At 39.6% G+C, this 16,511-nt stretch overlaps 1 protein-coding gene across 4 annotated transcripts in view; it reads right to left on the reverse strand.

Moving 5' to 3' along the window:
- The window catches only part of znf385a (zinc finger protein 385A), a 69,405-nt gene that overhangs the window by 2,885 nt on the left and 50,009 nt on the right, over positions 1-16,511 (reverse strand). For all 4 annotated transcript variants that reach the window (XM_055223045.1, XM_033969499.2, XM_055223046.1 and 1 more), the window contains 4 exons: positions 11,113-11,290; positions 3,835-4,176; positions 375-559; positions 177-269 (listed from right to left, as the gene is read on the reverse strand). In XM_055223045.1, coding sequence (XP_055079020.1) covers positions 177-269; positions 375-559; positions 3,835-4,176; positions 11,113-11,290 — 798 coding nt within the window. The remainder of the gene's footprint in view (positions 1-176; positions 270-374; positions 560-3,834; positions 4,177-11,112; positions 11,291-16,511) is intronic.

Genomic DNA, 16,511 nt, shown 5'->3' on the forward strand with positions numbered 1-16,511 from the left:
CTAAAAATAGACAAAAAGAATGATGGCCCAAACAATTGATTAATTTAGAGTAGAAACATATTATATACAGATTGTATTTGTAAATATAGCCTGATATAATGAAAGGTTGGATTACTTCTAATAACTGTATTATTGAAAATATTTACAAGGCTAATATGTATTACAGTAACACTCACTGTTAGATCAGCTCCCCTGTGCTTCTTGTGTCTACTGAGGAGAGGGTTAGGCTTTCCAGCCATACCATCCCGGTGCCTTCTACTTGATATGTGCTGCAGACAGATGCAAAGGTTACTGTTTATTTGTTAAAATAGATAAGAGAGACTCTTTTCTTACAGGCCAAGTCTGGACTGCACTGTTTTTTGTTATTTTTGTACCTGTTTAAGTTGCAGTTCTGAGTTGACCCGCACATTGCAGATCTCACAGTGGAAGGTGCGTTCCTGAGTGTTGGGGTCCACTGGCCCTCCTCCTTGCTCCCCACTGGGTTTGGGGCCCAGTCGTGGGTACGCCTTGATGGGGCCCAGCCCGCTGCGTGCCTCCAGGATGGTTTTGTGTTTGGTACCTAACAGACACAGAGTCAATACTGAAATTACAAATTTGGGACTAATAAAGAATGAAATAATAGGATTAACATTATTGATAATTGAGTCTGTCTGCGATACATTCTTCTTTGAAACCCAAAATTGAGGATTTAGATTGTACTAAAATGACCACATCTGAGTAAGTTCAGAAATAATGTTGCAGTGTTTTACTATGGCCACTAGAGGACACCCTTCAAACAGCTGTGAAGAGCAAAACAGGCAGCAAAATGTGAAGCAATCCAATCTAACTGCACCATCAGCAGTAAATTGTAATAAATGAGATTTCCTAAACAAAATAATATGGCTGTATACATGTGCCAATATAGGGAAGCAAAGATGAACTGCTAGGATAAAAATCAATATGTATGATTGTAAATGTCAAAGAAATTTAAGGATATATTTTTATGAGTGGCATATTTTTGTTGAGATAGACTTTTAACAGGAGCAATGCATTTCCCTTTTCATTGGCAACTCAAATAATCTATAGGTGGATATAGCAGTGTCCGTGTAGGCTACTGAATATTGTGCATAAAAATGAGAGAAAATTTTCATCTCAATTTCACTCATTGTTCCATATATGTTTTATGTATTTCTCAATCTCAACCACTAACTAACTCAACCACCTCATAGTCATTCTCTATTACTTTGACCTGTCCCTTTAAGAGAAAGCATACTGGAGACAGAGGGTATGCCGGGGTCAGGGAGAGGGGCTATTTGAGGGAAAAGGGGGCCACAATGAATGATTTCACTTGAGGCCAGAAATGTGCTCTTCGGGATCTACTTTCCCCTTTGTTCTATTTTAGTCAATGACAAAGCAAGGCTCAGTGGATTTTCTGTCTTTGAAAGGTTGACTCCAAGTGTACACCAAAACACAGAAACACACAAAAATAGGAGGATTCTGTATAAACAATAAATGAAAGGAATTTCAGTGTCTTACTACTACTACTATACTTCAAATATCAACATGTGCATGCCATATGATTTCATTTCTGCTGACATGCACTGTTTAAAGAATGATTTACTAGTTTCAGATCTTGCGGAGGTCAAATTTGTAACCAGTGGGCATGAGGAGCATTTAAGGATTGTTTAGATCTTTCTTAAATCTGTCCTTACATGTATGCAAACATAAAAAAATCCTAGTAGGCTGAACAACAAAGCACACATTGCAGCTAAAATCAATATGAAGCTTGATTTATGGAAGCATAGCAGGCATTAATCCAATAGTTATGGTGGTGTTGATTAAACGTTCTACAACGAGCACAGATTTTTCTTCTTGCCTGGCAGCATTAAAGGAAATATAGCCATACTGTTTTGAATTTCAATTACTTTACTGTCAATAAAAAGGCTGCCAGATGCTCTTTGTATGAAATTAAGAGCTATGAAAAAAGAGTGGAGTTTCCAGTGACAGCCATTCTTAGAGGGCAGAGACACAAAAGCAGAAGAGATTAGAGCTCCTCTGGGATGTTCACAGCACAGTAAGAGTGTTATCATGGGTGAAAGCAGTGCAGTACTCAAATCTTACTAATTTTTCAGCTTAAAATTTGACTAGACTTAGGTGTACATTTTCCACCTAAAATGTTTCCATTACAACGTCAGTATATGTGGAGGTGACATGTTTAGCTGGTTAACTGCCAGGAAAATGCTGTAATAGTTGTAGAAAGAAAGTTGTATCCAATGTGATGGAACTCCAGTAAACCTAAACATAGGGATCAAGCACAAATAAAAATAATGAACACCGGCTAAGCTGCTGGCCACCAATACTGTTTATTTAGACAGCACACAGAATTATAGTGTATTTGTGTCATTCTCCAATATAAGGCTAGGATACGTCGCTAGGTAAGGTGTATTATAGCATATTATAGCATGAAGTCCTATTACTGGGTATTATGGTTACTACAATACAAATGTCAAAAATGATTCAGTTCCTCATATTATCATAAGGGATATTTCATTCCTCAGCTCAAAAAAAGGGCAAATCAGCTACTGAAAATCTGCTGTCACATCTTATGAAAGAATTATAGAGTGACACTCTGTGAAGCTGCCTTCAAAAGAATCACATTTCTGGACCTCAGAACTGTCAATTGCAAGAGGGATGAAAGACTGTTCAACTATAATCGCGATTATCAATTGCACTACAACTACACTCTAATGTCACTGAAATGTCAAAGTTTAATTTAATGAAGTGATGGGAGTCACTTATTAGACATTTCATTGTTTGGTCAAGGTGTCAGTATTCCCAAATAATTGTAAAATCATAATATTTCTCTCACATTAATCATAAGTAACAGTTTTATTGTGATAACCTCCATAGACATTTTATGCTGCAATAACAGTGACTATACACAAGCATTGAAAACATTTAATTAAAAGCAGATAACACAGATTATGTTTAAAGCTATGAATACAGTGGAGTAAACACCCCCTTTTAAAGACTCACCAATTAGACTAATAAACTAATTATGTAAAACATATTTTACACTTGAGTCATCAAATAATGTTTATCCACTAATAAACACCTCATTAAATTAAAGTGGTTGCACAAGTACATTGACAAAATTCCTTTGCTGAATGCCTCTCAAAACTATTCTTCTGGCTGTTTCTGACTTTTGCAGTGAGTTTCTATAACAGAGTTTCTGCTGCGGTCTGGTGTCTGGGCCGATGGTGTAACATAGACGCCCAGTGCTCATTGTCAAACAGATGAGTTATCTGGTGATCAGTGTCTGTGTGCCCTCTGCAGCATTACACTTCAGACCCAACACTTAAGGGCACATTTTAATCAAAAGTCAAGAATCCAGAGAGAAGCAACAACATCTGAGTTGTTATTTATTGTTTGTTTGCAACTGCATGGAGCCCATCCAGGAGAATCTGTGTTTAATTACACTGTAAAACAAGCAACAATCCAAGTACACAGTAGCTCCAAGCATCGCAGAGACACTTGAAATGTGAGGAATGATTGGGAAAGACTAGACACAATAAATCTTTGTTTCGTCTACTGTTTTGTAGCAATTTCTTCGTCTATAGCTCCATAGACTATCTACCAAAACAACATCTGGCTGTTGACGCAAACTTGGCCATGGATATTATTTGGTTAAATTCCTCACGCAAACACAAGTAGCCCAACAACCTCATTGACTATGTTTATATGAACACCAGAAATCTGATCATTATCTGATCTGAGGTTATCAGATTATTGAAATGTCATGTAAACAGTTAATATGATCACATTTGGATTGTTCACATATTTGTCATGTTTTACCTTTATTGTGAGCCTCCAGTTGTGACAATGAGTTTACAGCCACTTTGCAGAGTGAGCAGTACAGAAGCTTCTTGGCCTTGTCTTCCTCTGTCTCTGGGCTGGACGTTGCACTGGGGGCAGAGGGTCCGGACACAGGCTGCTCAGAGCTGGAGCTGCCAGTGCTACTACCACTGCTGGTGCCCCCACAGCCAGGAGAGGACGAGGCAGGGGGCATGAGGGGCGGAGTGGGGGCAGATAAGATGGGGCAGACGGAGGGAATGGGGGAGTCTAGAGGTGGTGTGATCGGGTCGCTCATTGGAGGAAGCAGTGGTCCGTTAATCTGTGGTAAGGGATGAGTTTCATCTAGAAAGACAAGAAATAATACAATAAAACAGTGAGAATAGGATACATTAGTTACATATATAAATGTTTTACTGTTGACTTTATTGACTGTATTGTAAAATATGCCTTGACCACTCCCAGTTAAAAGTGGAAATCCCAGCCACAGACAAAGTAGAAGAAAACTCAATGTTTGCTCCTGGTTTTCTAAACATAGCACCATTGGTTAAAGCGCACGCACTCATTTTACTGAAAAAAACGTGGGCAACTGTTTAATATGTTTGAGGCTTTTGAAGTGCTGAGTCTGATCTGGCCGTGATGCGGTCTCTTCATATTAAATGTTACACAGTCAAAAGGAAAACTAGGGCCCATTGACATGGCGCCTTCCCACACACCTGTTGTTTTTAACTGGGGTCGAAACCAAATGCCACTTGCTTTGTCACAGAGCATTACACAAAGTCCAAAGTAAATATCATTAGCAGGGGCCTCACAGGCATCTAGCATTTCAGTGCCATTAGCCCCGGGTGGACTGTCATTGTTGTGGTCACATGGTGTTTTTTAAATAAGAGGAATTATGTTTATACATATATTTGAGCACACATGTTTCTGGTCAACCACTCTCTACGCAATGACTCTGGTATGCCCTAAGCAGTGGGTGTAGGCTGAATAAGACCCCCTAATTTTGGGTGGGATATGCAGAACCCCCTCCATAAGGAGGGAGTGGGCCTTGGTCCAAACCTCAAAGGATGAGGCGCTGAGGGCCAACCATGGGAAAGCCCATTGGATTATTGTATTGGAGCAAAAGCAAAAGAGTCTTTCTGGGAACCAAACAAATATTGACATTAACTGCTCAATTTCCTTTTACGGATTGCCATAAGCTTCACAATAGTGTCACCTGATAGTCCATAAGGGACTGGATACTTTTGTTAGCACCTTTATAATGTTTCACCGTATTATTCTGTCTTTCATGAGAGATGACAGCAGATTTCCTGTAGCTGCTCCGTTGCATCATCCACAGTTAGATGCCATCTGAATGCTTTCCATTCCACTGCTTTCCTAGATCGAGATCTGTTCTCTTTCCACATTGGAAGCTTCCACTGCTGCTGTCAAGCAGATGTTTTTTTTACATAAGAAAGAAATATATATTTCTGACAGTGAGGAGTCTATAAACTGGACTGAGATCAAAGTACTCTGTAAGGCAGAGAACTGTGAGAGGAGATTCGTGGCTCTTAATGTGCCTACCTGCTCTGCCAGGGCACAGTCTGGTCTGGTTTACCCAAGTGTGCTCAGTGTGAGTGGTTAAAGACAGAAATAGTGCTGTCTCATAATAGTTTTATTTCTGAATTCTCACACAGATTCATGCAAACATACATGACTTCATTATCATAACAAGAAACAATATCTCCACAGCACAAAACATGTGGTTTGGGTTTAGGCAAAGGCACCGTTGGCCAAATAGAAGATGCAAGAAGTGCTGGAGATGTGCCATAGCAAACCATCAGATCTAGTCAGTCTAACCAGAAACAGCCAAGTCTCTCCTCCTCAAGTATGTTTGAACAAGTTTAGTTTGAGGTCTGGTCGCTGAGCACCGCCCTGCTCATTCACTGTCATTCTCCACAATCAAGACTCACTCACAACACCTCTTCCTCATATTTGCACATTCAAATAAAAAAGTATCTCACGGAAGCAGTGGTGAATTGTAACACTTCTTCCCTGATTGCCCTGAATAAAGTCATCCTCAGGTACTTGGCTGTGCCTGCTGTGGGATATGCTCTAATTAAACATTGATAAGGCAGTTAAGTTGATCTTCCTCCATGCACCAACCTCACAGTTACAGAGAACTGCACTATTGGAGGTGCAGGTCAGTGTGAGAATAACTGAGTCCAGATGTGTTAGCGGCGCCTGGGGTGTCCACGTCGACTTAATCCTATCAGGAAATTAAAGCATTGTACAGTTCTGAGAGTGGTGAAAAAGCAGTTCATAAACATCTAAACCCAGGTGGCAATTTGGGATTTGCTACTATGGTCTGTCTAACTTGCTTGTTTTCATTGTTAGATCTCTTTAGGATGCAATACCTACAATAGTGACTCCCTATGGCACTTAACTACTTATCTTATTTGCATATCGTCTTAGCTATAGTTCTCGAATTAAGACTAATTGAGAAGGTTGCTGTTTGAAGGTTAAATACATGCCACTACACTGTAAGCAGACAGTAGATATGAAAAGATGTACCGGTACTGCCAAAAGAGGAAAGAGAATATTGATTGGAAATACTAAACTGGTGTAATATCAGAGATTTTACAATAAGATAAACTTTGGAGGCTGTGTTGAAATAAAGACAGCCACAGCTATACCAAAGCGTCATCTTCAATATGGGGGACTTTAGATCTGAGCTAGTTTTATGGCTCACATCTAAAGTCAGTGTCCTTTACCTGTGGCCAGACAGAAGTTATGGAGAGTATGCTCAGTATCCGTGGTGATCTTATTGGCCAGTCTGGCTTTTGCTTGGTAGTACTTTATGTAAACATAAAATATATAAATACCGTACATAAAGGAATGGAATTAGATAATCACTGAAAATGACTGAAAATACTGTGCTGTGTGCAGCTCTGTGTTAGTAAAGTGAGCTGTGATACAGAAGTTGCTAAGGCAGGATTAGCCTGTCTGCCACTGATGCCCCCTAATGCCCGGACTTAATCATTAACAAGCAACAAGAAACCCAACGCTAGCTTTACAAACTCATATATAATTCAGTACTGTGCATTTTAACTCTGTTTGCCTGTTTAATAAAAGTCTCCTAACCACTCACAGCCTAAACCATGTTAATGACATTTGAGGTATTGTTCTCATTCAAGGACTTCATATACAAGAATGGAAACACAGGCACATATATAGACAGACTATAAGAGCATATCAGCTTTTTGTAATGTAATCCCAAAGTCAGCCGGGTAACCCTAGCCTTCACATGAAAGTCATCTGTTTAATTGACCTTGGGTGTGTGTGTGTGTGTGTTTGTGAGAGCTAAAGGGTGGTTTAGCAGGCCCTGCATTAGCCTGTCACACTGCACAGAGGAGCTGAGGGAGGAGACAAGAACGGAGTAAACAGCTGCCTCAACATCTCCCACTGCTCCGGCCAAACCCTTCCTTCAACACACCAAATCCCACAAAGCCACAGTGGCCTCCTCTTTAGGGGCCAAGCTCACCACTGACATTCTGGAAGACCATGGGCTATTCTGACAACTGCAAGAATTACTCACCAATGGTATTCAATATGTTTGATTGATAAGCCGTAGGTCTTAGATCCAGATGCCCTTCCAGAAACAACATGCTACATTTAAACTGGCAGACACGGTCAAAATAAGGAGGTATGTATAGAAAAATATGTAAAGCATTATAAAGTATAAAATAAATAAAGTGAACATATACTTGGGCTTTTTGTGACTGTTCAAACTGAATAATTATTGGTACATTAAAATAGCAACAACATGCACTTTTGTTTCATGCACAACTTAGTAACACTATCTGCAGTTTGAGTTAAATAATAATAATTCAAACAGGCAGCACTTTTGTTTAATACAGAGAAAATACTAAACAGCCTCTTTGTGTTGCACTATGGGAAATCTTTCACATCATTCCTTTTTAAGGCCTGCATGGTTACACTGTGCAGTCTCTGGTCTCCTTTGTACAAAGTCTTTTTTTCTCACTGCCCTAAAGTGGCCTCTGCAAGTCTGCCCAAACCTCTGTCCACCCTCCAGACACAGTCTTTCCCAATGGGGGATACACATGTGTAGACTGTCCCATACCACAACAGGCACATCCACTGCAGCAGAGAAGCAGAGGGACAGGAGATGGGCTGTGGGGTCACGAGAATGTGGCTCGGATACAAAACAGCATTCTTTCACATGTTACTACTCTCGGATCTCAATCACGTCAGGCTTGTTTTGGCTCAGGCAGTGTGCTCTAATCACGACTCTGAGGGGGAAGGGGTGAGAGCCCAGGAACAATCATGGACAAATAGCTGGATCCATTTCAGAAGTTGCCACAGAAAATCATTCACATAGTAGAATCCAAGTAATATAGATAGATAGATAGATAGATAGATAGATAGATAGATAGAATGCTTCAGCCTAACCTTATTAAATCGTGGAACACTGAACCATTGCCCAGATGGAAGCATTGCATATTCACAGTTCAAAACATGGTTAGAGTCAGAAATGATGTTTCTTGCCAGCCGTATTGTGTTATTGTGATAGGCAGCCTCATACTGACCATATATAGTGAGAGAAGCATGTATAACATTATTGGCTGATTGCATAACTTCAAACAGCATTCAATGGTAAAATGATTGTAATAATAATAATAATGTAAACTGTTATAATCATGTGAAATGCCCCAAAGTGACCAAAGCCTGAGCATGCAACTCATCATATTTGTCATTCCTAATTGTCAATGATCAGTTTGCTGTCTTTTGAATTCACAATAATTAGAAATCTGTATCGTTTATGTTCAGGACATTATTATTGCCTAATATATTTGTTAATATGTATGTCAATATGTTTGTTAACAAGATAAAATTACGTCTTGATGAATAGGAAAACGTTTTCACTCATATTGACCAGCCCTACCAAAGTCTTTAAATGTTTCCCAAATTTGTCTGAGCTTGGGAATCTCAAACGTAAAATACCGTAGCTAAAAACATACAGCATGAGGAGCATGCCATGACCTTTGTGCTGGTCACTTGCTCCATATTGGTCTACTATAATGGGTTAGTTTCTTCATCTTGGCTCTCTGTCGACTACTGTAACCTCAGCAAATGTCACCGAAAAGATGGTGCTTCTATTCACTTTTTTTGATCCAGGGACCGAGTGACACTGAGAGAATGGAAAATCACAGAAGGAAGGAGAGGGGCAGAGGCTCAACAGAACCAGCACTGTGCCAAGAAATATAACTGGAAATAGGATGATCAGAACACAGTGCAAACCTAATGGCATCCTGCTAAAGAAGGGGATTAAAACTCAGCTCTTAGCAACTGGTAAATAAGTGAAGCCAACAGTAAATTACTTTCTTTGTTACAATCTGTTGTCCTTTCAGTATGCCAGTTAAAAAGTATTGACTTAATTATATTTGCCAAGGAAGTTTTGCTTTTTTTGTTTTTCTTAACAAATCATCATCATAATTGTGCGATTCAGAAATGGTTTCAAATAGAGAACATTAATGTTGATGAGTAGTTGTCATGGTGGAAGTCTGTTATTTCTGAGATTTTATACATTTACATTGCAAGTACACACTACAGTTAGCTAAAATTACTCCAAGCAGTCCGTCACTAGCAATCCAACAATTATTATACAGTAGTTGGAAAGCACAATACAAAGCTAATGGGGGCACAAACATTACAGTCATTTGTATCAATGAGGAATCTCTCTCTCTGCATCCTTAGGTTTCAGGGTGTTACAAAGTTACTACTGTTGTCATAGAAAAAAAAAAAAAAAAAAAAAAAAAAAAAAAATCTAAACAAAACTATCTTTGAACGGTCAAACATCCTCAAAATGTTGCCTACAAACAGAAAATTGAAAGCCATCAATAATAAGCTAGAAGCACATGATTTATACTGGCGCCCCTTAAAGAATGGCTCCTTATTAGATAATAGGATCTGATCAAAGCTTGACCTTTAACTTTGGCCCATTGCTGATCCCTCATTATCATTGTCATATTAATCAGACATAAACACATCAATGGTACTGTGGGGATCTTTGAAAACGTGCCATTCACCTGCTCCGAGGATAAACCAACACTAAACTGGGGACATAGTTGAAGTGAACAAAGCATTGCTGTGGCCAGTGTTAGACTAATGAGGATTGTGCTGCAATAATAATGCCATCAACCTGTCACTCAGACTCAGATATCATGCAGAAAGAGAGGGGAGAGACGGGGGAATGTCTGATTTGTACTCCTTTTCTGACCAGAAGATTAATTAAAGAGCACATTTAGCTTCCTTTAAATCTAGTGGAAAAAAACGAATTATCCAGCCCCCACAATCTGTCTTGAATTTTAAGTAGTCGCATTTAATCTGCACTGGCTTTGAGCAGACACTTCCAGAAAACCAAATGTTGACCCAGGCTAGAATAACTTGTAATGAACTTGCCCAGTCACTAGTCGGTGCAATGAATACATTTTACTAGCTTAAGAGGAGACTGAGTTTGGCCTTGGATCGATGGATTTCTTCTGTTTTGAGTTGAGCCGTGTTTTCCTTTAGTCATTTGAAGATCATCTGTTTACCAGAAATTGTAAGACTTATCCAAAATTCTCCAATTTCAGAATTGTATGTTCAATGAAAAAATTGATTTCTTCAACATTTTATCTGTGTTTCATTAAGATCTTCAACAGTCCAGCACAATGCAATAACGTCTGTGTTTCATGCTGAAGTTGTGCACTGTCTTAGTTTCAGAGCGTCTTGATTTTCTGAGTTAGAAATATGGTTATAGTTCGTGTTAAGTGTTTTTGCTTTGCCTGGGGTTGTGTTGGCCGGAGCCACTGGTGACCACATATGTTTGCAAAGGAGTGACTCAAAAACTATAATTACATATTTCTGTGTTTTTGTGTGTGTTTTCTTCTTTCCCTTTGGCTTTCCCCCATCTAGGGCCACCTCAGGAAAATAACATTATCAGAGCAGTAATGCTGTGCATATTGATTTAACAAAGGGTTTCCTTGTCAAACCAGGTTTGGTAGCTCAGAGCCAGGTGTTGTTTAAGACCACATAAATGGAGGATTATGGTGTTTTTCAGAGTAAGTGTAGCATGTGTGTGGCATATCAGGATTTATCCCACACAGTGTGGCCCCTTCAGGGATCAAGGTTATAAGTACTATAAGATTTTACTTTCTTCACTTACAACAAAGAAAGAAGACATGATTCCCCAAAGTTCATCAGAGAAACTTGAGTCTTCTTGGTTCTTGGTGCGCTCACCTGGTTTGCTGGTTTGCTCACTGTCGGAGGTACTGGTCTGGACTCCAGGCGGTGATGGAGAGGAGGTGGGGGGCACAGTAGGAGGTTTGTCCCCGTCTTGAGGACGACTCTTGGAGGTCTCGATGCCTTTGACTCTCCTGGCGTGGCGGTTGCCTTTATAATGTGCTTCTGCCTGGCTCTGCAGAGAACACATGAAAATAACACCAACATCAGCAGGTGAATAAAACATTGGAGTGTAGCACACACATATTTGCATGTCTTTATGACACCATGTTATTCAATATACACTGGGGACACAGTCAAAGACAGCAGGCAGGTTTACGGTGACGAGATGGGTGGATTACCAGTATACACTGATGTAACACCAGCCACATTCAAGGGTCAAACAAACTCTAATTTCAGTTAGCCTAAATTTTTCATACACTTCTTAAGTCTTGAGTATGTGCTGTCTGCTCCAGCAATAACACTTGATGAGTGGTTCCTATCAGTTACACTAACATGCTATCCACAGAAGAAAAGAGTAGAATGCTCATTTACTTTACACTCTGTATGTAATATCATTATAGAGAAATTATAGAAATTATATTAAATATATACAACATTGATGGTTAGTATTCACTATTACTGTGAAACACTGGAATACAAAACATGGATTATGAAATGAATAAAATATAAATAAATACAAGTAATTCATATAATAATCACAACAAAAGCAAAAGAAAACTCTGATTGTAGACAAACAGCTGAATTTGACTTTTCAAAGCCAATAACTAGAGCCATTTTGATTCCTGAAATATTTGTACAAATTCATAACACTTTTGGAATAAAGTATACAGAGTAGACATTGTGGCTGCCAATGCACGGTTCCAGCCTTCATTATTAGAGCCACATTGACTGACATGCCAGTGAGAGTTGAGCCTGGGGTCAGTGGGATGCCTGAACTATTTGCTTGGCGCACTCATCTGCCCAATTTTGACCTGCTTTCAAAACATGCACACTGTATTATTATTATAGTGGACAGATTACCGTTACAACGAGCCTTCAACAGTAAAAAACTAGCAGCTGGGAAAAATAACTCAAGATCTAGATTAGATTGGAATGTGAAGTGCATTACAACAGTGTGAAATGTATTGCAGAAGCTTCAAATGAACGGCTTGCTACTGACTATTATGTTTGTTTAGCCAGTAAACAAAAGAGTAATCTATCTAGATAGCTTAGTTTCGTTCAAATGACTTACAGTGTATGTTCAAAACAATATGGCGGATGGGAAACATGTTGCTATAAAGAGATGCCGCCGCAAGTCTAGCTTTAGTGTCCATATGTTACAATGGCATAGACACATAAACACACGCCTGGATCATGGGATATTTATATAACCTTTTTATGTACCATACCATACTGCCATAATGCTTACAGTGGGATTATGCTCTGATCAGATATTTTACCACTGACAGGTGAAGAGAGATGACATCTTCATAGAGTTGCGTAGAAGCAATAAAAGAAGTGAACATTTGACCTTGGAGATAAAGTTTTAAAAGCAAGGAAAACACAAGCACAAGGTTGATTCGAGTTTGATATGGACAAAATTAGAATTTCAATGGTTAAACAATCAGCTCTAATACTGGACTAAGAAGGACTATAACTAAAATCATTATAGAAATGAATGCCAGACCTGGTAAAACAGCATTGTGTATTTGATTGCATATAGGATTACTGCATATGCTGCACTGTGCGTAATCATAGACAATGCCACTTATTGCACATAACAGTATGGTAGCCTTGTATGTGACAGTAGTGATAAAATACATATAGCTAAAACCAAAACAAGTTATGTCTGATTGGAATATTTTCAAGGCTGATAAATAGTCAAATAGTTTCCCCTGTTCTTTTAAATGAGCTCCATGTGTCCTACCATGTGCTGCTTTTGGCCACATAAAAAAGTATAAAATAGAGGTTACGCTAAGATTAGTGTTTTAAAGTGGTTGGATCAGTGTGTCTTGAAGAGGGGCTGACAGCTGCTGTATGCGCTGAAAGCCGGGAATATTTTGAGTGGCACTTAGGACATTGCACTGACCACAGGATCACAGCGAGATGGCCTAACAAAAGAAGTCAGAGCTGATGGGTAATGCCTATGAGCCCCACTGTGCTGTACCGCGCCGTATGTGTTTTATGGCTTACACTTGAATTAGCATCTGGCATGCTTCTTGTAAATATAAATTGTTCCTTTGTTTAGCTGACCCTGCGGTGCCCAAACAGAGGGGTCTTAAGAAATCGTACTGCAAATTCCTTTGGATCAAGATGGACAGAAAATCAGCCATAAGAAAAGGTCAATGATGTCAGAGATTTGAGAGGGATGATATGATGCAGTGTGGACAGGCAGCTCCAGAAGTTTGCTTAACCCCCCTCTGCAGGCCATAGGGATCAACTGGCCAACAGCTGACTGTCAAGAGAACAGGCCTGGATAAAGAATAGGGAGATGGACGGACGTGGTACTACTAAGGAAGCTGCGAAATGTGAGAAAAACATTTACATCCACACTTTAATAATTGATTTTTGCAAGAACGCTACTAGCCAAATTCACTATTGGCAATTTTTGAAAAGCCAATCCAAATAAATAACATCTGTGTAGTCAAATGTGTGTTGCCCGCAATCAAAACAATATTTGGAGAAAATGGCAACACTCATTATAATTTAATTTAGGGCAGAGCACTATGGTAAAAACATTAATATGATGATTTTTTTGGGGACAGATTTCTGTTTTATCATGGTTCATTTACACTGAACCATTTACACTTTGTCTATTTTTCTATAGCCACAAGATAAATAAAGTCATTTGCTTCCTCTGAAAGGTCACACTTCACTGTGATTGGTTGGAAAAGCAGGTGGGAAAAAGAGTCGCATTCAATAAAGAAATAGTGACTCATGTTATCACTAACATTGCAGATCACGATTAGAGTTTTATCACCATATCACACAGCCATAACTGAAATTATAGACATACATTTCAAATCCTTCCATTCAAATATAGATGTAGAATGTGTGTGTGTTTGTGCATGTCTTTCCTGGACTCAAACAGCACAAGTGGGTAACTGTCTTTCTGAGGGAGACTACTGTGATGTTAGAGTGTAGCAGCTGCAGCTTCAGATCAAAGCAGAGAAAAGCAAAGAGGAAGTGAAAAGTGAGGGAGAACCCGAGCTGTGAGCGAACGAGAGCGCGTGAAGGAGACTGGGGAGAAGAGGACGGAGCTCACTGCAGCAACAGTGACATTGGTCAATGCAGCGCCACAGAGCTGTGATGTCACTAATGCAGCAGCAGGCACAAGGTTATTCTGCATACAGTATAATGCCTTCAGCACCTCTCAAGACACGCACACCAGCCGCAATCCCAAGATGCAATGGGGCTGTCAGACCCGTGCACCAACACATGGCCATGACGAATGCATCATAAAATAAGTAGTGGCAGGCAATTTTCTGTATTTCCACACTGTAAATAATGTAGCAAAAAGGGAAAGACAGACAGGAATAAAAGCTTAAGAGGATAAAGCCAGAGATGAGGACAGGGGTGCCAAGAGAATGATCAAATGTGTCGGGTGAATTGTAGATAAAATGAAGCGTGAAATAGTGAGATAGCGCAGGGCTGGGGCAGGGCGCCATGATTGGGCCTTCAAAGAACCTCCTCTGATGATGGCACAGATTAAACAGCAAGCCCATTTCAAATGCTCTGACTTAAACAACAGTGTATACAGGCGGAGCACACAAAAAATATCAAGGAATGAGAAAAGGACTTTCATCAACACTGGAGCTGCAAAAGTCACTCTTTAATCTGCACAGTTTCCCGCTGTTTTATTTCAGTCCATGAAATATTCGGCTTGATGTGGCATTATGTAAAAAGAGCAGCGTGGGTAGGGAGTCTGTCTGAAGCGTTCTGGGGGAGGGAGCTTAGTGGGGCAGCACAAACTATACATGAGCTGTCATACATTCACAATGGCTGATATACTGCAGAGGGGGCTTTGATACAGCAGTGACAAGGAGGAGCTATACTCATGCATGCCACATTCACAAGTCACATGTCCACTATTGGAAAGCATAAACCTAAACCTGGGCACTAAACATGTCAACAAATGCCCATGTGTTCCCCATGCATACCACTACTGATCTATGCTTAAAATGGTGGGTCATTTTTATGTCTTGGCTTTGACAATGGAGAACATGCAGACTCACATCAGTGACTTATGAATGCATTATAATTTTGTGAAATAATTTTAGAACCAAAAGAAACAATATCAATAACGTTTTCAAGCAAATCTTATGATCGTGGTTATTATCAGATTTTTGTTAGACATTAATAGAGTGGATCCCAATATACCTGACAATCTACTGTCTTATAGGGAAAATAAAGTTAATGAAGATGTTATGTAAAAACAACAATGTAACAACTTATTATGATACAATATGTTAAAGAGCTTGTTTTAGGAACCCCTAAGGACCCACTGTTAAGCCTGTGGAGACCCCGACCTCTAGGTTGGGAGTCACTGCATTAAAATGTATTAGATCGTGCATTTTTTATTAGACATGATTTAAAACAAAATAATGTAGAATTAACAGTAGGCTGGCTGAATGATCCAAACCAGACCCCATTCTAATTAGCAATAGCCTTGTTACAAAAAGTTCCTGTTGGCCATATGTCAAATAACACAGCCGTCCACAATACACATGATGCACATAAGATTTAAGAGCCTCTTGCTATATTGAACAACATGGATCAAAACCTCCCATTGCAGCGTCTCTTCCATAAAGCTGCTTCCTGCTGACTGAAGATTTACAGTGAGACAGATTACAGGCTTGTGCTTCTGCGGCCACATGGAAGCCCTGATTGTAGACCTGACGAGTATATATAGCCCTGGTCCACACCCTAACGCTGAGTGCTGTGGACGGATGCATGCCTTGGCCTGGGTCTGAGCACCTCTGAGTAAAGCCAAATTATAAAGTGCACACGCGACACCACTGTCTGTCCTATTTGTCCACAGAGGAAGAACGGGAAGAGGGAACGGACTGGTGCAAGACTAGAAACACTTTCACATGTTGTTTGGTTTAATCTGCCATTACTCATCTGTGCAGGTTGCCCATGGGTACAATGTGTGATTAAATATTACGAGTTTATGATGACAATAAACTGAACCATATGGCCAGAAAGATTAAAATAGAGAACGAAATAAAGCATGCCGGATTAATTTGACGTTGTTGACTTAGTGACTCACTAAAAATACCTCATACATGTGTTCACTATCAAGAAAGGCTCATCCAGTTTTGACAAGCTGGAGGAAATTCCATGTTTAAAGCCAGAATATTATTGTTATCACTTACATTGTCTTATTGGATTTTGCATTCTGTGATATGGAC

Source organism: Periophthalmus magnuspinnatus, chromosome 7 (genome assembly GCF_009829125.3).
Source record: "Periophthalmus magnuspinnatus isolate fPerMag1 chromosome 7, fPerMag1.2.pri, whole genome shotgun sequence".
NCBI classification, from domain to species: domain Eukaryota; kingdom Metazoa; phylum Chordata; class Actinopteri; order Gobiiformes; family Gobiidae; genus Periophthalmus; species Periophthalmus magnuspinnatus.